This window comes from Hyaena hyaena, unplaced genomic scaffold (genome assembly GCF_003009895.1).
Source record: "Hyaena hyaena isolate Hyena2069 unplaced genomic scaffold, ASM300989v1 scaffold_137, whole genome shotgun sequence".
Lineage (NCBI taxonomy): Eukaryota > Metazoa > Chordata > Mammalia > Carnivora > Hyaenidae > Hyaena > Hyaena hyaena.
In genome coordinates, this window is record NW_024080769.1 from 508626 (window position 1) to 530393 (window position 21768).

At 50.5% G+C, this 21768-nt stretch overlaps 1 protein-coding gene and 1 pseudogene across 1 annotated transcript; one reads left to right on the top strand and one right to left on the bottom strand.

Annotated features, from left to right (window-relative positions):
- Window positions 1–317: 317 nt before the first annotated feature.
- On the bottom strand, window positions 318–1180 carry LOC120235762 (annotated as a pseudogene).
- Window positions 1181–12762: 11582 nt separating this feature from the next.
- On the top strand, window positions 12763–17947 carry ISL2 (ISL LIM homeobox 2). Its single transcript, XM_039238117.1, has 6 exons — window positions 12763–12820; window positions 13673–13862; window positions 14143–14405; window positions 16185–16468; window positions 17056–17223; window positions 17622–17947. Exons 1-6 carry the CDS (start codon window positions 12763–12765, stop codon window positions 17736–17738), a joined length of 1080 nt encoding a protein of 359 aa, XP_039094048.1. The 3' UTR covers window positions 17739–17947.
- Window positions 17948–21768: the final 3821 nt, after the last annotated feature.

The following is a 21768-nucleotide window of genomic DNA, read 5'->3' on the forward strand; positions in this document are numbered from 1 at the left end:
CCCAGAAGTCTGAATTACAGAAACAGGGATATAATAAATGTTATTTTAAGCTACTGAGTTTGTAGTGAGATGATAATTTTTCCATGTATAATTGATCATGTTTTTTTCTTCTTTGCAGCCCATTTTTCTGTTACCATTCTTGTTTTGAAGAATGACTTAATTACTTAAGTCATCAATACATTAAGGCTTTCTTCTTTAAGGGTACCATCCCACTTGTCATAAATAATAAACAGTCATTGCATTTTTTTGGTAAGAGAAGTAAACCTTTATTTCCTCATTTCACAAATCAAGTTGGCTTAATTGGTTGCTTTGGGTGATCAGTCAAAGAGACCAAATCCTAAATCTTTGCGGCTTCTTCTTACTCTTCTGTTGCTTAAACTTTGGCTGGGGCCGGGGCCAGAGGGGCAGCAGTCACAAATGCAGATGGATCAGCCAATAAGGCCTTGACCTTTTCAGCAAGTGGGAAGGTGTAATCAGTCTCCATAGACAAAGCCAGGACCCATCTGCATCCACTGATGATAGAATGGGGCACTGATGCAACAGTCAGGTAACCTATCTGCAGACATATGCTGGCAACGTTGAGGACACCCTCCAGGAAGTGAGAAGGCAGAGTTTTCTCTGTGATATCAAGCACTGCAGGGTGACCATTGTCAAAAACCTGCTGAATGATCCGCCCAAAAGAGAAGGGGAAGATGTTCAATATGTTCAGCAGCATGGCTTTGCTGGCTCCCACTTTGTATCCAGTCTTAATTAGCTGCTCATCACTCAGGAATTTAGTGGTGCCCTGGGAGATGTTAGTGGTGATGCCTAAAGACTGGAAGAAGGAGGTCTTCTCCAGTCATGGCACCAGCACGGGTTGCAGCTGGCACCTTATCAGCCAGCAGAATGCCTTGATCTCAGTGAGGTCCTCCTTGGTGACACAAAACCCACATTCCCCCCAGATATGAGACAACAGTTTCTCCAGAGCTGGGTTGTTCTCCAGATGCCCTCAGATAGCCTTGCACATCATGGTGTTCTTGCCCATCAGCATGGAAGCCTGCCCGCGGAGGGATATGTGGATCTGCTGCATTGCTTGGAATCCACATTGTCTGCGCCCACAGGGAAGCATTTGGATGATCTTAAGATGGATTATCTTAAGGAAGTAATTGGACTTCCGGGTCACTCTGTCGTCCCTGGGCATCACAGTTGTTCATCAGGGATTGCCATGCAGGGTTTAAAGACCATGTCACCCTCGTGAGGATGCCTGGAAAGAGCAACAGTCGTTGCAGTGTTATGTGGTCAAATCCATTGGTCTTTCCCACCTGGACTCTACCTTTGTTGTGCCCCTCGGAAGGCCCATCCTCATCCCAAGGTTACAGGAAGAGTTGCATGCATTTTAATCTAGTATCTTTGTTTTTGTCATTATATTAAAATTTTTAATCCATCTGAAGAATGTTTTGGTAAATGATGTGGTGCAGAGAGGTCTGACTTTAGTTTTTTTCAAATATGCCAATAATATATTCTGAATAATTGTTTGCCTTTCCACTGAATTGATATCAAACCAAAAGCCTGATTTTGGCCTTTTTGATATATTAAATCTGCCTGCCATCTCTGGGGCACCTGGGTGGCTCAGTCGGTTAAGCCTCTGACTTCAGCTCAGGTGATGATCTCCCCACTTGCAAGTTCCAGCTGGTGTCAGGCTCTGGAGCCTGCTTCAGATTCTGTGTCTCCTCTCTCTGCCCCTCCCCAGCTCACGTTCTGTCTCTTTTTCTCAAAAATAAATAAACATTAAATTTTTTTTTTAAATCTGCCAAGTTCTACTTTAGTATCAAACTGTTTTCATTATTAGAATTTTAAAATGCATTTGAATATCTAGTAGGAAAAAACACCACACATTTCTCTTCTTTTATAAACTTTCCTCATTATTCTCACACACTTCTTTTTTCATTTTATCTTTAGAATTACGTCAAATTCCATTGGCAATTTAATTATATTTGTGGCATGCCAAATTACATTTATAGATTTATACATTTATAGATTAATTGGAGGAAAATTGAAATCATATAAATAATTCTATACTGGACCATATTTTGGTACTCTATGTGTTTTTGTTTTTTGGGGTTTTTTTTTCACCTGGCCTTAGTCAAGAAAGTTTTCTTCACGTACTCTTTTTGCATTTCCTGTTGTCTTAATGCCAGGTTTTAAATATTTTCATGTAAAATATATTAATTGTAGGGGTGCCTGGATGGCTCAGTTGGTTAAGCATCCAACTCTTGATTTGGGTTCAGGTCATGATCTTGGGGTCATGAAATCAATCCCCATGTCCAGCTCCATGCTGGGCATGGAGTCTGCTTAATATTCTCTCTCTCTCCCTCATTCTCTACCACTCTCTCAAAAAAATTAATTATAGTATATTTTTATAATTGCTTATTGCTAAGTTAGAGGAAAGATATTTATTTACTTAATTATGTAACCATAAGTTAGCAAAAGTTTGGTGAAAATCAATGAAAGCATTCTATAAGAATCAATTGACTATATGGAATTTATATAGAGTATTGCATATTTTATTATTATTTGTAAATTCCTAGCTATACATTTTTGTATCAATAAATTTATAATACTCATATATATGAGCAAGTTCTTTCCTAGAGAGCCAGTTCTTTTTTTGTTGCTTGTTTTTATATTTATTTATTTTTGGGAGAGCACAGGCAGTGGAGGGGCAGAGAGAGAGTGAGGACAGAGCCTGTCTGCTGACAGGCTGACAGCAGAGAGCCCGATGTGGGGCTTGAACTCCTGAACCAGGAGATCATGACCTGAGTCAAACTTGGATGCACAGCTGAATGAGCCACCTACGTGCTCCTAGAGAGCCAGTTCTTCTTAAACATTTATCACACCCACTGGTGGAGTGTATGTGCCTGTGCTAGTTAGTCTAAGCCAACAAAAGAATCCCTGACCCCTTATCAGTGATTCATTCAGGAATAGGCAGATCTAAGCCAGTTTGGGTCAATAAAACAGAAAATGGGTTTTCTGGGAGATTCTGAAAAGAAGCTTCCTTGCTCTTTGGTGAGAGCCCCCAGCAACCAGCTTCTCCCGCTGGTCACAGACAAGGAGGTGTATGGTCCCAGGCGTTTTGGCAGCCATTGTGTGACCATAAGAACCATCCTTAGAATGGAGCTGAGTCTGTCAACACTAGAGCAAGGAGACAGAAAGAACCTGCTGATGACACCTTTGAACCCCTGGGTCATCCAACTGTACAATCTCCCCTACCTCTGTGCTTGTTGAGTCCACTCATTTCCTGTTTATAGTATCACTTTTAGCTGGGCTTTCTATTAGCCCAAAGCACCCTGCTGATACACAAGGAATGAAAGAGATGGATAGAGTACCATCCATAGCATGTAGTAACTGCTCAATAAATAATAGTATCTCTCCCTCCCTCAACTCTACCCAGACCATCCTTCCTGGTCCCCTGTGTGCACGTGCATGCCAGCCTTTGCCCCCAGCACTCTCCCTCCTCAGCCACAGACCACAGTGGAAGCTTTCTCTCCTTTAAAGACCCAGCTCAAATCCCATTACTTTCATGAAACTTGCTTAGTTCAGAGGGAATTCTGATTTTTGCTCAGCTTCAGTGAGTCTCACCACGTATTGCTTTCTGTGGATGCCTGCGCTTTCCTGAATCTGGGTCTCTCTTCTCAACTACAGCAAAATCCTTTTGGGCCAAGACTATTCTGAATGCAACAGTTGGCCTCCTCTACTGCCTGGCTCAACCTCTTGCTCCTTGTAATGTTCAGTCAGTATTTGATGATGAACTTACCGGCCCTTAATCTTTTCTCTCCCTTGCTTTTTACAAGCAATGGGCTCCAGGATTCAGCTGAATGAGATTCCTACAACAGCAAGGGGAGTGTTATTTTGTTTTGAAGGTCTTTACAAGTATAAGGCATGTCTAAGTGGCTATAAATAATTTATATTGTCCATAACTCAAGCAGATCAAAATAGACCTCATCACCGTGATGCGGCAAAATCTGGTACAAGCTGCTTTGCTGCTGCCTCCAAACCAATTACACACTTGGAGCAGATGAAAATCTGACTGGATTCCCTCCTGAATCGGATTAATGCCCCATCCACAATCACATTAATCACAATCTGTCCATGATTAGACATCGGATAATCCCACTGGACAAAAGGTGACAACCCAGATTCTATTATCTCATTTTTTATCTATTTTTGGAATTTGCTGGTAACTCTAGCCTTCGGAAGATGTTTTCCAGTGAAAGAGGATCCTCTCTGTGTTTTTTTGAAAAATTGTTGCTGGATGGGCTTTGACAATAGCCAAATATTTGGTGTCATTTATAATTTCTAGTTTGTTTTAAGGTGGCAAAGGGACAAAATAGGACATAAATCTGTGTTCTTTGTTCTGAGAAAAAAAACGCACATATTTAGCATCTTGTGAATGTGTGTTGGAGAGAATAAAAGACATCCTTCAAAACCTTTAAAGGTTATGACAATAGCTTTGTGAAGAGGCGTCCTCATATTTGAGGACATATAATAAATCATTTTCCATTTGTTTTAGTATCATAAAAGGTGAGCATCTATGATTGGTAAGGGGGCTGGAAATGGCCCCCAAAGTCTGCAAAACCTAAACCCACCCTCATCTATGTAGGATGGAGGAGCCTATTACAATATCCAGTTTTCCTGCTGGGGATATATATTGAAAAATAGGTATCACTAATGTTCAAGTGAGGCAGATAGCTGACACTTCCTCTAATTTGAATCCAGAAACACTGCTAGAGGAAAACACCGGGACCACCTGAGTCAGGGCAAATCTGATTCTACACTTGCATTCGCTGACTTCAGGGCACTGGCCCAGCAGAAAAAACCTGACATCTACTCCCACCCCAGGAAGATACAATTCACAATATAAGATTGTTCCTTATGATGCTGGTGTCTGGATCTTAACCCAGATGTATTTTTTAAATATCTTTAGCAAGTAAGTGACAAGGAAGTGGTATTCTTTTCCTCTTTCCTCAAGATTACATACAGATATTCTTTCCCTTACCCCATGTAAATGGTTGAGATTGATTGGTCACCATCCACCCCTCCTCTAAACCAGCCTTCTTCCTGGCCTGCCCATTTCTTTTTTTTTTTTTTTAGAAGTTTTGAGATTTTGCTTTTCTTTCTTTCTTTTTTCTTTTTAAATATTTTTATTTATTTCTAGGAGAGAGAGAGAGAGAGAGCAGGGGAGAGCCAGAGAGAGAGGGAGATACAGACTCTGAAATAGGCTCCAGGCTCTGAGCTGGCAGTCAGCACAGAGCCCAATGCGGGGCTCGAACCCACGAACCGGGAGATCATGACCTAAGCGAAAGGCGGACGCTTAACCGACTAAGCCACCCAGGCGCCCCCTGGCCTGCTCATTTCTAAGGAGAGAGACGAGCTGGCCCAGAGTCCACATGCACATCTTCTTCTTTCACCTCCCCCTACACCTTCCTGACTTGTGTCCTGGTTACTTCCTCCCTCGTTTGATTCATCCATGTGTTCATCTTTCCACAAAACAGCTACATTCATGCCATTTCCCCATCTGAATCTCTTCACACTACAACAGGATCAAAGAAGTTCTCCTTTGCTGAAAGAATGCCATCAGATTCCTCAGTTGGGCATTTGAGGCTTCCTACAGTCCAACTCAAACTTCTCTTTCAGTCTTTCGTTGGCTGTCTCCTCTGTCTCAGTCCAGCCATGTGGACCTGCTGTGGATGGCCACATTCATCCCTGACTCCAGGTTCACATTTCCCCCAAAATTGCACATGACTCACATACCTCCTTCCTCTTTCTGCAAAACCATTCCTTCTCTTTTTGGGCCTGGAAGAATCATACTCATCTTATGTGGCTCAGATGAGATGTCATGGGCTCCAGGAAGTCTTTCCAACCATCCCATTCTAGGTCCATCCTTTGTGTTCTGTTATGGTCTAGGTCACAGTGCTGACCCCTAGTCACAGGTAAACAAAGCTGGACATGAGATACCATGGCAAGGACAGATTTTCATCAGAAATACAGTATAGTAACAGGGCAAAGAGTCCCATGTGCACTCAACTCAACTTTGACTTGTACAGAGGTGACTGGGTGTTTTAAAGGGAGAATGAGGGAACAGGGAGGGAAGGGGAGGGGACTGGGGCTCAGGAGAGTCCAGGAAGTGAAAAACAAAAAGCAGGAAGTAGGAGTTGGTTCAGGAGAAACCCATGTGGGTTTGCTAACTGTGCCTATTAAAGGTAGATTTTTCCCTCCCAAAGAGGGTGGGAGACAGGGGCCCTATCTTCAGATGTTGATAGGAATGAATAGTAAATTATCTTGACAGCCTTGAGCTTTCTTAGGAAGGCATTTAGGGAGTGGGGGTGGGATGGGCAGGGTGGTCCTGTGGATTCAGCCTTGAGCTGCTGGAAACCATGCTAGTGTTTTGTTCAACGTTGAGGCCTAGTCGAAAAGGGCTCAGAGGAGCCTGCCTGGAGTTTGGTCAAGGAGAGAATCATATCACCTACCAGTATCTTCCTCTCTTCTCTACCTGTTACCTGTTTCAGTGAAGGACACCCTGTCCATCCAGGGCCCCAGCCTGAAGACTGGCCCATTTGCAAAACACTGGCCTCTCTGCAATACCACCATCCAACCCTACTTTGGTGGATTTATTTTCCTTTGGAGCTCAGTCTCTCCCTCTTTCCTTCCTTCCCTTTCTTTCTCACTTTACCCATTACCTGGGTCTCAGCAAGGGAAGGGATTAGATCTGAGGGAAAAGAGAACACTAGAATGGAGGCCCCGGGAGGCTGCAGGCCAGCAGAAGACAGCCAGGAACGCCAGTGCGCTGGGCCAGACCGCACAGAAATACTCCCAGACCCAGGCCGTACCAAGCTGGCGAGGGTTCCCCCTTCTGGAAAGATAGGAAAAATGCAATTTTTCCCCAAACTGCCCCGCACAGCTGCTTCCCCTTGGACTTCTCCCTGAAAACCTAGGGCTGGTGGCTCTCCCTGCAGCTGCCTTCAGGGTGCGATTTGGAAAGAAATAAAGGCTCCCTTATCTTTTTAAAAAGGTTCAGTTTTTTCATCTTTTTATAATGACCTAATTGATCTCCCAAGGAAAAGAAGGATATTGACCATGTTTTTCTTAATACAGAATGACTTTGACACATGTCCACTGTCCCATCTGGACAGACTCAGAAGCACAAGTTCATAACTAGTCTCATGGACTAGTGAGGGCAAGGGTTTGAGTCTCAGTACCACCTCTTACTAGTTGTTTTAACAAGTGACAGTTATTGGTTAAATTCATTTCTGAGCTGCTGAAAGATGACCATAAAGACCTACCTCAATGCCTTAGAGGCAGGGCTGGCTTCACAGGCAACCTGGGTGTTAAACAAGATGGTCTGTATGAGCTTAGCCCGGGACTCAGCCTGCAGCAAGTGCTCAGTGGGCATCAGGGAAGAGAGAAAGGGCTCAGGAGGAGGGAGGGGACCCAGGAGTGCCATTGGGTGCCTGTTTGCTCCAAGGGAGTCAGTGGGAGGCAGGTGATAGAGCCTCAGGTAAGAGCACAGGTTTGCCTGTCAGGAGGCCTAGAGGCTTGTTAAGTTTCTTCCTCTTCTCAGGCCTTGGTTGCTTTTTCTGAAGCTTGGTGCCCAACTGCCACACCAAAGCTAAGCTCTCAGAACTGGATGGTGGGTGATGATGTGAATGCTGAGGCCTCTTTGGCCTGTTCTACACAATGTCTCCAACTGCCTTGGGAGAAAAGTGGACACCTACGGCCATGGCGGGGCCAAGTGAGCTCGTCCTCAGATGGGCAAGGGCAGAACCCCACCTCCAGGGATGCTAGCAGGAAGAGCCTTGGCTTCCAGCTCCATCTCTGTCACTCACATGTTGGGTGCCAGGTCACTGACTGGGATTTGGTTTCCTTTCTGATACTCAGGGTAAAGATTCATGCCCTTTTCACTGGCATCAACTTCCTTTGTGTTGGGTGGGCATCATTCCTGTGGCATCCCCATTGTGAGTGATCAGGAAGCAAGATGGTGTAATGATTCCATAAGCAAGATCTGGAGGCAGAGAGGCTGGTTCAAAGGTTCCACCAGCTTTGTAAACTGGAACAAATTACTTAACCTCTCCAAGCCTCCGTTTTCTCATCTGTGAAGTAGGGATAATTTAAACAATAGTAACTTCTTTCTAGAAATGTTGTGAGGTAAGGACAGCCACGTGTGTGAGGTGGCCCCAAGCGAAAGGCCGATATGACAGCCATTATGCTGCTGCTGCTGAAGATGTAGGTTATACCCAGTATTCCTCCCATATGTGCGATTCCATGAAAACAAGGAGACAGAACATCTTTGTGCACGTGAGGGTCTCCTGAGTGGGTAAGATCGGGAAGGCAGTGGGGAAGTCCAGTATGTGTGTGCGCATGTGCGCGTGCGCATAGGTGTGCGTTGTGCATATATGTGAATGTGTGTGTGCATGCATGTGTGTTTGTGTGCCTGTGTGAGTGCGTGAGCATGAGTGCACGCATGTTCGCATGTGTAGGAGCTGTCCGGGCCCCCCAGGCAGGATCTGTCCTTGCATGGACAGGCAGGGAGAGGATGACCACCTTCTCCAGTGGTCTGCTTCTTCTCTGTCAAACACAGGCCTGGAAGAGAGAGGCTCTAAAGGCTCTTGCAGCTTTCTGGTTGTAGATTGTAGAAGAAGAAAAAGAAAAGCTTCCTTTTCTTTTTCCTTTCTTTTACTAAGCAAAACCGTAAAATAATAAAAGTGGGGATTTTGTTGTTGTTGTTTTTTGTTTTAGTGATCTGGCCTGCTTTGGTGACCCACCTCCAAGCCCTAGGGTCTTGTGCTTTCCTGCTCCTTCTCTCAGGCCTCTCGTTCCCAAGGAAAGAGCCACTATCACTGTAGTATGAATGACCACCTGTTAGTCTGTTCTTTCTTACAGGTCTTTGCACAGTAAGCTGACCTTTTAGTGGGATTGTGAGCCAAGTTTTAAGCAGCAGTGATGGGGTGAGGAGATTTGGAGAGACAGAATTTAGGGGGATTTCTCTGTGCTTCTGAAATCTTCCTAGGAGGAGGGTCACAGTTGGGGCTAGTTTTATGGGGGATAATACAGAGCATTATGCCTCGCCCTCCTCTTTCCGCCAGCCATGTAGCGTCCCTGCTACAGGCAGGGGTGGCCCTTCATCCCGGCCCCTCCCCCTTTCTGTCCTCTCCTGCTGACCCCTCATGTTCCAGGCCCCACCCTCATCCCCATCGTCCCGAGTTGGGTCTCTTTGCCCAGGGCCACGCCTCAGAGGGTGGGTGGGAAGGGCCTTCTCCAAGAGGGAGCCCCCGGCCCAGAGTGTCCAGTCCTGTGAGGGCTGCTGGAGCGGGGCCCCTCTGTCCCATGCAGCGCGTGCCCTCCCATCTGCACCGTGAGCCTGTGCGGCCTGTGGTCTAACTAGTGTGTGTGCCCCCAGCGGTCAGCAGGCACTCCCGGCCCTCCCAGGAAGGTGAGGGTTCGTCTTCAACTTCTCTGCTTCTGAGCTGCCATCTCATCCAGTGCCCTGAGTAGACGGAATGGAACACTGAAAATAAAACCGTCTTTCAACAACAACAACAAGAACAAAATAATAATAATAATAATAATAATAATGCAGTAGAAAGCTCAAGCTGCTTTCTACTAAGGGAGAACAGTGCTCCAGAGTCCAGCAAAGCAGGCGCGCAGGTCTCCTGCTTGTGGGAGGCTGGGATGTGCAGAGCACTGTGGCCCTGGCTTCCCCCGAAGGGCACCGTGGGAGCCTCCAGGAGGCAGAGAATCAGGGCAGGGCCAGGACAATGGTGCCCTGTGGCGGTGCCAGGGAAAGCGTTTTCTCTGCTTTCTCTTCTCCCACACCAGTGCTGGTCTCCCAGGGGTGGTTGTGGCCCAGGAGACCCACATTGAGGGACCCTGAAACAGGTTGCTGGCTTTACAGCTTCAGAGAAGGGAAGGGGGTGAGTGATGGAGCCACACCTCTGTGCATCTTCAGTAGCCACAGTGAAAGAAGCAAGGGAGGTGGAGCCAGACAGACCTGGCTTTGAATGCCAGCTGGACTTACCCTGCAACTGGAAGCAGTCATGTCTGCTCAGGAAGCCTCAGTTTCTTTGGGGATTGAATGAGTCTAATATTACCCACGTCATAACATTGCTATGAAGACCTGGCAGGCTAATAACAGGGGATTTGCACTTGGTAGGGGCTGAACAAATATTAATTCTTGACTTGGCTTCCTGGCATCCCAGGAGAGGTGACTATTTCTCCCCTCCCCCTAACATGGTTTCAAAGATTGTTTTTTTTTTTTCAGGGTGGTGATAAATTTCCCTTCTTGACAGAAGAGGGTTAAAGTCCAGGCCTAAGATTCTTTTGGAGCTATCCTCTCCTGGTGGCCTTCATCCTCCAGTTATTTACTAGTCACTTGCTCCTGGCCAGGTGCTGGAGATCAGGCCAGGCTTAGGGTGGCCTGAGGGGAAAGCTAATGGTCCAGGCACACAGCCTAGCCCACCAATATGCTCACTGCCTGCCCCCATCACAGGACTGCATACCCAGGTACACAGACATCACCTGTATGCAAACTATACACTTTTTGATTTTCCGCCCCACAGCAGATATATACGCAGCAAATGTACATTGAGATATACACAGAAATCTCCAACCACACACAGGAACCCACACAGGAAAGACACAGAATAGGCAGAGGCTCCCAATACAAAGGTATAGTCATAATGATAATTATCACAGTTAACACGTATTGCACACTTAATATACACCAAGTATTATTCTAAGCCTTTTCCAGAGAATAGTTTAATTCTTACAATGTAGAGAAAGTTACCTTTTTATCCCCCATTTTACAGATGAGGAAACTGAGGGACAGAGACGTAAAATAAGATGCATTAGGTCACAGAGTGGCCTGGCGCGGATACAAGCACTGATTGCCCTCCCCCTGGCTCCTCAACGCCATTTATTTATAAAGACACATTGAAACGCGTCATTCTCCCCATCCCAGACCTGCCCTGTACACACCCAGGGTGAGCGCCCTTTGTGGGAGCTAGTAGCAAAAGACGCAAGAAATGGCTTGTCAGCAGAGCGATCGATAAGCTTTGCGGAAGAACAAGACCGGTGACAAGACGTTTCAAAGGTAGTGGCGGTGATCGAAAGCCTTGCGGGACGACGGGACAGCCGGCTTGAAGCACTAGACACAGCGCAGGGGCAGCGGATGGGCGCTCACCGGCTGTGCGATGGACCCTCGTCGAGCGGCGAGTTTGGTGTGTATGGAGGGCCTAGCCAGGACTCTCCGCAAAGTCTCTCCCTGCGCCGGTGCCTGCACCCCTTTCCGAGAGAGCAACCTAGAGCCTGAGGCCAAGCAGGCTTAGATTTTTAGCAGAAAGGCCGCAGCGCTCGACCGCGCCCTCAGGCCGACCCGACGGCGGGCACTAGGGCGAGGGTCTGACATTTTACCCCAAGGGGCGCACCGCGTTCCATCCAGGCGCGCACCAAGTTCTTGGTGCACTTTTTACGGCAAAACAACAATAGCCACCATGGTTAGATACATGTTATTTATAATTCATGGGCCAGTCTTCGAACCCTTTCAAACAAAACCCACAGCGATTTCTTTGAAAGAAAGAAATGCTTGGACTCTGCTCCGAAGTGGTGGATTTTCCAAGGACCGACAAACCCGTGCACAGATAGTAAATTAACCCGCGCGCTACATTTGTTTCTGATTATTTGCGTTGCAGTTGGTTTGTGAAATGAAACAGAAGAGTTTATAAAAATCGCTTATTTGGGAAGTAGGACACACATTCGACGCCAGCATTGAGCCCAGGAGGACCTGTGTTATTCGGGTGGGGAAAAGATGAGGGGAGTCCCTGTTAAATTACCGTCCTCCCACCCCCTCCAAACCGCCAAATGCAAGGCAAGGCTCTAATCAGGATCCGACAAGCATCTTCGGATTCTGCGTTCTGGAGCTACCCATCTAATGCTCCAACTTGGAGAAGTTTTCCCCAGGCGTGCGGATGAGGGAAGTCTAAAGAGAGTTTATCCAAACCCCATTGGTCGTTCCCTAACTTCTCTCTCTAGCTTGGACCTTGAGAACAAAGGCGCACGAGAGAAAGGTGATCGGCTGGACGTTGATGGTTATGTCCAAACAGACCGCCCTTTCCCCCTGCTCTCGTTCCAAAAGAGCGGATTTTTAATTTTTTTTAATTTGTGAAAGAAGGGAGCATTTAAAGGAGAGGCCTCCCCCCGCCCCCCAACTCCCCAGGTATCCATCACCCCGCTCGGGCATGCCTGCGGAGACTGCCCGGCAAATCCAAGAGGAAGCTCAGAGCTGCGGTGGCCGCGGAGCCAGCTCGGCGGTGACGCCAGGTCCAGCAGCGAGAGCCCGACGGGGGCCGGAGAGAGGATCCTTGTAGATTTCGGACGAGGGGGCTGCGCTCCATTGTTCACTCCGGGCCAATCAGGGTTTGCCCATTTCCTTGCAGCCAATCCCCCGTCACCCTCGCCTTCCACCCAAGCCACCCGGCCCTACAGGCCCCGGGTCCCCATTACCTCCCCCGCATCCCCCGCGATTCTGGGGAAGCTTCGTGACGCCACAGGTCCCGCCCCCAGCCCCGGCCCCGGGCGAATGCGTGCTGACGTCATGCTGCGTGCGGGCCGGTGCGGAATCGCTCCTTCAACTCAGCGGGGCAGGAGGAGTTAGTTCCCCAAGAGCAGAGGCTGGGCGCGCGACCCTCGTCCTTCTGCCCCTGGCCGCACGCTTTGCGCACATCTCTTTTCTGCATGGTGGATATTATTTTTCATTATCCTTTTCTGGGTGCTATGGGGGATCATTCCAAGAGTAAGTCTTTCTCTCTGTATGTGGGTGTGTATGTGCTTAATATGCAATATTTCTAATGCAGAAGAATGTTTAGCGGATTCTACAAGTGGCTTCTATTTGACAGGACGCTGGGAGAGAAAACAAACAAACGAATGCATTTCTCCTGCGGGGCACTTGTCCTTTGGAATCCTGTCGTTCTAATTTGCAATTAAACATTCTTTCTCAGTGTTAGGCGGCTAGGCTGACCTCAGGCTGTGAAATCTGCTTCTGTTTTGCGCTAGGGCAATTAGATTGGATTTGGGGATGTGGGCTCTTTTGCTTGTTTGCAAATCTTTTTGGCCTTTCCAAGTAGGCAGCTTTCTCTAGCTTGATCTGGGATATTTAAGAAATGTCAGAGAGGATGAGAAGAGACTCCGATGAAAGCCGATGTGTCTGTGTTGGGATTGGAGGGAGTCGCTGTAAGAGGGAGTGTGTGGACGGAAATGCCGGAACATCACCGTTCAGTATTGATGCGGTGGCGTCCGCAGTGCTTAAATGTCTTCTTATTCTTTCTTCTCACCTACATATTAACCTTTAGTTACAAGATATATCCATAAAATGACTGTGTCCAAATGAATGTAATAGCGAAAAAAAAAATGGGGGTGGAGAGGAGACAAAAAGCCTTCGCAAATTCAGAAGGTTTTGGGTTTTTTTTTTTTTTCCGTTTCCAATTGTTTGTACGTTTAGAAAGCCCACTTCTTGTAGTCGCAATTCTTGAAAGGGAACGAGAGAGCGAGCGGGTTGCGAGCGGGTTGGGTTGAGGTTGGAGTGGCCGAGGCCGGCCCGGGTCGGGGGAGCCTAGCCTGACGCGGGCCCCGCGCCCTTCCTCGGCAGAGAAGCTCGGGACCGCCATGTGCGTGGGCTGCGGGAGTCAGATCCACGACCAGTTTATCCTGCGGGTGTCGCCCGACCTGGAGTGGCACGCCGCCTGCCTCAAGTGCGCCGAGTGCAGCCAGTACCTGGATGAGACGTGCACGTGCTTCGTGAGAGACGGGAAGACCTACTGCAAGCGGGACTATGTCAGGTGAGGCCGGCGAGTGCCGGGGCTCAGCGACCGCCTACCGCGGTTGGGGCTGGGGGTGACGGCTCGTCTGCGCTCCCCGCCCTGCGGAGAAGGCCACCCCTACTCCGAACGGGTGCCGCCGTGAGCTTCTGGGCCCGCGAACTCCCCGAGGGCCGGTCCCCGCAAGCTCCCTGTGGGCCACAAAGCGTCCTGGGCCCGCGTGCCCGGAGCCGGTCGCAGCCCGGGAGGCGGGACGGGCCTCAGGCCCCTCGCTGACACCGACCGCGCCTTGGGCCCGCAGGCTGTTCGGCATCAAGTGCGCCAAGTGCCAGGTGGGCTTCAGCAGCAGCGATCTGGTGATGCGGGCGCGGGACAGCGTGTATCACATCGAGTGCTTCCGCTGCTCCGTGTGCAGCCGCCAGCTGCTGCCCGGCGACGAGTTCTCGCTGCGGGAGCACGAGCTGCTCTGCCGCGCCGACCACGGCCTCCTGCTGGAGCGCGCCGCGGCCGGCAGCCCGCGCAGCCCCGGCCCGCTCCCCGGCGCCCGCGGCCTGCATCTGCCAGGTAAGCCGCGCGCGCCGGGCCCGGCGCCCCCTGCGCCGTTGTGAGTGCGTGTTACCGGAGTGCTTGTGCTCGGACGAAAAGTTGTCACTCGTGCGCGGTTCCGTTTGCCAGGATTGTTTCTGTGTGAGTGAGGATCTGTGGCTAGGAACACAGCCGAGTGTGTTTGTGTGTGTGTGCGGGGGGGGGGGGGCGGCGGCCAAATCGTTTGTGGGTCAACATGAAAAAGGATTGTGTGTAGAGGAGTGTCTGAGCATGGGGAGAAGTGTGTTCTCTGTGGTCAGGAATATGTGGGACAGTCCGCTAGGAGAAGGAGGGTGAATGACAACAGAATCTGAAGCGGTGCCTGTCTGGGGAACTTGTATGGGGAATTTCAAGCACTGTGTCACTGCCAGAGAGGAAAGATAGGTTTGCCTGGGGGTATGTGTGTAAGGAATACATCTCCCATCCTAGAGCTGGGCCTGGGCTCAGCTAGCTAGAAGGCCAGCCGCCCCAACAAAGAGTCGGTGTCTGTGTTTGTATTTTGAGATCCAGTGTGATGAACAACTTAGCCGAGTGCTTCTCCGTGGGGAGCGTGTGGCGGCACAGTGGACTTGGGGTCATAGAAAACACTTCAGGGGATGATGCTCTGGGTCCTAATCAGGATCTGCCCAGAGATGGCGTCTGAGTGTGTGGTTAGAGGGCAAGGATGGTGCCCCCAGGCTGGGCAGCTCCTAGCAGGCAGCCACAGACCTGAAGCACCAATCTCCAGACCTGTCTGAGCCTCCGGGTGCTGTGTGGTCGTTTAGTGCTCCTCCCCTCTCTGGTCCTCTCTTGCCTCCCCTATAGAAGGAGGAAATTAAGCTGGATGGGCTATTTGTAAATATTTATTCAGACCTAGAAATGCCTGAAGGAGGATATAAAGTGAAACAGTGCAGCATGTATCCATGGGTGTGTGGACCTGGTTTGGATGGGGTGTGAAAGGAAGCTCTGTTGAGTGCCCCGGATTTCGGGTCTCAGAGGGACTCCCTTTTGTGTGTTGCGGGTTTCAGGCTGCGGGCCGCGGGGGCCAGGCTCTATTTACCCGGGGTTGAGAGGACCCAAAGCCCAGCGAGAATGCTAGCCGCTGCGCGCAGGCCGGGAGGGTGAGCTGCCGCTGGGCCAGCGAAGCTGGAGTCTTAAACGAGGAGACCCGGGAGCTGAGGCCCGCGGGCTGGCAGGAAAGAACGTTCTGTCCCTTGAGGCCCATCCTGCCCCATGCTGGGTCTTGGCGGCCTTGACTGAGTGGCCTCTGCAAGAGGAGGGATGGCTTTCGCAGGCCCCGGAGGCAAGCCCCCTAACCCCGAAGCAGCGCGGCGCTCTGGGCCCCTGTCGGCCCCCTTCCCCCTCCAGAGTCCCGGGAGCTCCTCCTTCTTCTTCCTCTGAAACTCCGACTTCTTCCGGAGGGCCTCCTTCGTCCCGCAGGGCCCAAGCGGGCATTCCTAGGGTCGGGTAAGTGGAGGAGGCACAGCCCGCAGCGGCCACCCCCGCCCGGCAGCCGCCTAGCGCAGGATCCCTACGCCCTGCTGGAGCTCCGGGGACAGCGCTGCGGGGCAGACCGATCGCGGAAGTGGGGAAGGGACGAAAACGCACAGCTCCCTCGGGGTAGGGCGAACAGCTGGAAAGGGAGACGAACAATAAAACGAAATCAACGGAATAGAAAAGGAACGAAATAGGGCCTGGGAGGGCTTGGCCGCCGCAAGGAGGGGCACGGGCAGGAGCCTGGCGGCCCCTCGCTCACGTCCTGTCCGCCTGTCCTCGCAGACCCCGGGTCGGGCCGGCAGCCCTCGCTGCGCCCGCACGTGCACAAACAGACGGAGAAGACGACCCGCGTGCGGACGGTGCTCAACGAGAAGCAGCTGCACACTCTGCGGACGTGCTATGCCGCCAACCCGCGGCCCGACGCGCTCATGAAGGAGCAGCTGGTTGAGATGACGGGCCTGAGCCCACGGGTCATCCGCGTCTGGTTCCAGAACAAGCGCTGCAAAGACAAGAAGAAATCCATCCTCATGAAGCAGCTACAGCAGCAGCAGCACAACGACAAGACGGTGAGGGAGCCTGTAGCGGAGGAGCGGGGCGGGGGTTGGGGGGAGGGCGAGTTCTCGCCGCCGCATCTGCATGCCCTTTTCTGGGCGGGCTCTGGGAACGTCCGGGGGCAACTGGACTCTGCAAAAGCGTGTGCTTGCGCGTTCAGAGCGAGGCTTACGTTGGGGATTAGGCTCCTGAATTGTTGTACCCGAAGTCGGGGCTTCTCCTTGCTGCAGCCGCAGCGCTGAGCTGGCACATCTGCCAGCCGGAGGCGGCATGGTTATGCATCTCCCGCTCCTCCGGGCGGGTTGTGTCCTCTTGGCATGGCTTGGTTTTGAACACTTTTCCTCTCGAAAACTGGGAACACAGGCCTCGAATTCCTTTGCCCTGGTGGCTCCCAGCGCTGAGGCTGGACTATGGTGGAGGTTTCTGTGTCGGGGCATCTCAACTGGGGAAGGAGGGCTCATCTGGTTGTGGTGGAGTGTGCGTCTCCCCCCAAACCAGGACCCAAATCTCTGGCCAGTGCCTGGGGCCTCAGTGCCAAAGGCGTGGGAGACGCAAGGCCTAACTTGAGGGTCCCTCACTCCCACTTCCTCTTGTCCCTCAGAGCCTCCAAGGACTGACCGGGACGCCCCTCGTGGCGGGCAGCCCCATCCGCCATGAGAGTGCTGTGCAGGGCAGCGCAGTCGAGGTGCAGACGTACCAGCCGCCGTGGAAAGCCCTCAGCGAGTTTGCCCTCCAGAGTGACCTGGACCAACCCGCCTTCCAGCAGCTGGTGAGGTCCTGCCCTATCCACCCCGACCTCAGGAGCCTGAGGGGTGGGATTTAGCCCCTTGGCCGAGGTGGGAAGGGGGTACTTTCCAGGGGACAGCTGTAGGCAATGAGAGGGGCCAGAGGTTGGGGGCGGACTGCAACTGCACCTCGGCCCATACATAATTCGCTCTAAAGCAAGTCTCCCTGGATTAAAGCCCTCGAAAGGGAGGCCAAGGGATTAACCAACTCGAGCTCCTGCCCTAATACCCTAGTGCGCTTGGGGACCTGGCCCACTTCTCTGAAGGGCTTGCTCCCCGCCGGCGGCTTGTACCTAAGGGACACCCCCGGCTCAGCACGGTCTGGGAGCACCAGCTCCGGAGTCTCTTCACCCGCCTTTTCCTGGTGTCTCTGCATCTTCAGGTCTCCTTCTCTGAGTCTGGCTCGTTAGGCAACTCCTCCGGAAGCGATGTGACCTCCCTGTCCTCTCAGCTCCCAGATACCCCCAACAGCATGGTGCCGAGTCCCGTGGAAACGTGAGGGGACCCCATCCTCGCCAGCCCGCGGACCTCGCATGCTCCCTGCATGAGACTCACCCATGCTCAGGCCATTCCAGCTCCAAAAACTCTCTCGTCTTTGTAATTATTATTATTGTTATTTAAAGAGAGAGGACAGAGAAGCGGTCAGGACAGCTCCAGGATGAAACCTGCTTTCACCCGACCAGAGAGCCCTGCTCCAAGAACTTTTATTTTTTCAAAACCAGAATTTGGAATTTACTAGAGTTAGCTCTGCCCTCTCCTCTTCCCTCGCTCCGCGTGGCCGCCGCCGCTCTGTCCACGCCCCCCACCCGCGGAGAACGCGCAGGGCCCCTCCGGCGCCGGGCCACCCCGCAAACTCGCCCAGGCGGGCTCCAACCCCAAGCCGGCCCCGCGTTCCCAGGAAGCTTTGCCCGGGCTCTAAGCGGGGACAATCCAATGGAACAGACACTCAATCCCCAAAGCGCATGATTGCCGGAAAAAAGTAGAAACGAGACTTTCCTTGAAAATGTTTTAAATTATCAGTCGACGGAGGACAGAGTGTGTGAGCCTTTGCCGAACAAAACGTAAGTTATTGTTATTTATTGTAAGAACAGTCAGTTCACAGTGGGATGGTTATTTTGATGTTAATAAAAAAAAGTAATAACCCAACGCAGTGCTGCTGCTGTGTGCTGTGGGCACAGCGGGAGGGCTGGAAGAACGCGGGTTGGGGCTCGGAGCTTGTTTCAACGAAGCTTGCTTGAACGAAAAAGCTGCCGGGCGGGATCCGCCACGGGTGCCCAGGGGTGGGCCCAGCTCACAGTGCCCGCAACTCCCGCGCCGCTGCCCCAGGGGCTGCCGCGCGGCCGGGGGCGGGCCCGGCGGGGATTGGGCCCTCTAGGGGCGGGGCTGGGTCCGTGCGCCCCCCGGCGGCCCCGGCTGGCAGAGGGCGCAGCGGCAGTCCCGGAAGCCCGCGCGCGCCCCTGGCTGGAGGCCGGGCTCTGTCTGCACCACCCGGCTCTGCCCACCACCCTCCCGCGGTCCCGGGCGCTTCGAGGCCGAAGCCCGCGGGGCAGTGGGGGAGACCTCGGCTGAGCGGGAAACGTGCGATGCTCGGTTGGCGGCAGTTCGGCGGACTCCAGCCTGCGGTCAGGCTCGCGAGGGCGTCTCGTTCCCTCAGCTTTGCCTCTGCTCTTGGAGCAGAACCCAGCCTGTGCACCCCCAAGGTGCCGAGCCTCCACCCCTCGCTGCATTTTCTGCCGGTGCATTCGGGCCGTCCCGGCGCGTCTTTCCCGCACCCCTTGTCCAGGGTGCCTCGCGCGCTTGCCACTCGGGCCATGCAGCCGAACAGGGAGTCCACGGGCCCGAGGCGAACAGGGGGGCTGTGACGGCTCACCCTCGGCGCTGTCCCCAGAGTGGATGCGCGACGTGATCAATCTCGCTGCATTTATTAATTCCCCCGTCTAGACAGAGGAGAAGGCCGGGCGGCGGCTCCTTATCTGCGTTTGGCATCACCTGCAAGCGATACACTGAAGGAGCCACAACAAGCCCCCGCTAGGATCGCGGCTGCCCGGGAAAATAAGTCCACCCAGAACCAGTCTGGCGTGTCCTTGGTTTATTTTCTTTCCAGACCCGAAATGCAGGGGGCGGGGGATGGCCCGGGTGGGAGGGGGCTGGGAATGGCCCCTGGATATGCCGTGCCCAGGTCACTTGGTGTGACATTTCAAACCCCTGCGACTTGTTTTCTTGAAAACTGGCTTTAGTGATCGCAGGAAATAACCGAGAGATACTGAATCTCCAGCAGGCCCCCGGGCAAGCACAAAAAACAGGAGGCTCAGGTTTTACCCTTAACAAATATTTAACCCTTTGGCAGCCTGGGACAGTTCTTTTCCTCAGACCAGGCCTCACTTGGTGGAAGTTGCCACCCTACCAGTCCATCTACTACTCTTGAAGAATCTCTGGCATTGGGTTTCCGTTTTCTTGTCCCTCGAGATAAAAGACCCCAAGTATATCCTTCTTTGTCCAGGATTTGTTTTGAAAGAGGGCAATGCCCTGAGTAGGGGATAGCTCAGGTAGAGTCTGGTAAGGGAAAGTGTGTCTGAGGGTCAGCTGTGGTCTCTGGATAGAGGAGTAGGAGACTTCTGTTAAAACTGTGTGCTGCTTGGATGGCCAGAGGCCACCGTAGGGTTTTCAGGAGAGCTCAGGGCAGGATTCCGTCACCCCCGCCCCCATTAGAAATGGAAAGCTGGAAGACCAGCTGTCAGTTATTGAAAGAAAATGGGAGGTGGGGAAAATCAAGTCAAATTTGTATCTTACTTCCTCAAAGTCAAAGTGATGCTAGCACAAAATTTGAAGAAAATATTCCTTTTTTCTTTGGGATTTAGGAAACGGTGCTGCAAACTTCGAGATAAGGGAGGAGATACATAGGGTTAATGAGGACCAGCTTTACCTCTCAAGTGCCTAGAAACGGTTTTAATAATCAGGGTTAGATTCTTTGAGGCTTTGCTCCCTTAACTTAGACCATTCCCTCCCAAACAGAAATATAGATATTTTCTCTTACCTCCTCGCTGGCCATTGGATAGGAGGCTAAACTTCCAAGAAATCTTACTTTGGAAACCTTTTGATTATTCTGGAATATTGGGTTTTGTCATTTGAAAAACGAAAGTAACAGGGTCTAGAATAAAGAACTTCATTAATGTTTGTTGTTAATTAGCTCTGAATTTTTGCTTTTGACAGTCTGCAGTATTTGTTTAAATTTTTAAAAATTTATTTATGTATTTTGAGGGAGACAGAGACAGCATGAGTGGGGGAGGGGCAGCGGGAGAGGGAGAGAGATTATCCCAAGCAGGCTCTACCAGAGACCAACACTGGGCTCGAACCCACAAACGGTGAGATCATGACCTGAGCCGAAACCAAGTAAGATAGCTTAACCGACTGAGCCACCGAGGCGCCCTGTAAGACTGCAAATGCTACTAATGGAAACATCTGCCTATCTAATTACAGTAAACTCTTATTATCCATAGATCAAAAAATCTAATTCTTCTTTTGCTATTTATGTGAGGTGTGTCTGATTTTGAATATTGGGAAATTACCCAGATAAAAGTGGTTACCGTGTATCAGGATGTATCTGTATGTATTACTCTATAAAGTATCATAAGCTCTTCTGTAGATTGTTGCTAGCCACCCAAAAGGGTGCATCATTTCCATGGAAAGGCTTTGACTTTGAAGCCTTATTCCAAGGGTCGTTGGTGTGGTGTTAGATCTATGGTTGGCTACATTAATAAATATCAGTTTTACTGGTTCCCAGGTCATCTTTAAACATGTTCTGTAATACAGTTGGGATTTCCTTGTAAATTAAATTACCTGTAACAATTACAAATGTTGTATTTTATGCTTACTGAACTTTCAAAGTGAGATGCCCAATTGTGTAGTAAAAAGTTCAATAAAAAGGGGTCACAGGTGGAAAATGGGAGTTAGTTATTTAACTAGATTCACTTTAGAATAATATTTTTTTCAGAAGATTTATCTAATAATGTGGATAGCTCTATGTAATTGAGGCAGGAAAGGGATTCCCAGAGATGGAAAAGTTTATGACCATTATACCACAAAAATTTAATACATATTGAAAGGCTGCACAATTCTGGGAAATTCAGAGTCCTTGTGGCAGTATTCCCAACGAACTTTAATAATTTAATGGGTTGTGGAACAGAAATCAGCCTTTCAATTTTGAATGTGGAATGGCTTTAAGCTCAGAGCTGCAAATATTGTGTTTAAATGAGACTTTGTCTGAGATTGTTCTCTAGAAAATGTTAATTCTGCCGCTGCTGCCTGGGGGAGGACATGCATTGCCACACATTTAGTTAGCTGTGTTTTCCCATACAAGTGGTCACCAGAGAGAGCAAGAGAATTAGCTGAATAGCAGCATGCTGGAGAGAGGAAACAATGAATGAATAATAAACTATTTGAAGAGAAGTTCCAAGCAGGAAATTCAGAGTTTATTAAGCTGATGTGGGGAAGATTAGAGGCTTTTAAATCGGGGTCTGATTGATGTAAAG

Coding starts and splice junctions, on each gene's coding strand:
- ISL2 (XM_039238117.1), top strand. CDS start 12,763: ATGGTGGATATTATTTTTCATTATCCTTTTCTGGGTGCTATGGGGGAT. Junction 13,863..14,142: donor TGCAAGCGGGACTATGTCAG/GTGAGGCCGGCG, acceptor TTGGGCCCGCAG/GCTGTTCGGCATCAAGTGCG. Junction 16,469..17,055: donor AGCAGCACAACGACAAGACG/GTGAGGGAGCCT, acceptor CTTGTCCCTCAG/AGCCTCCAAGGACTGACCGG.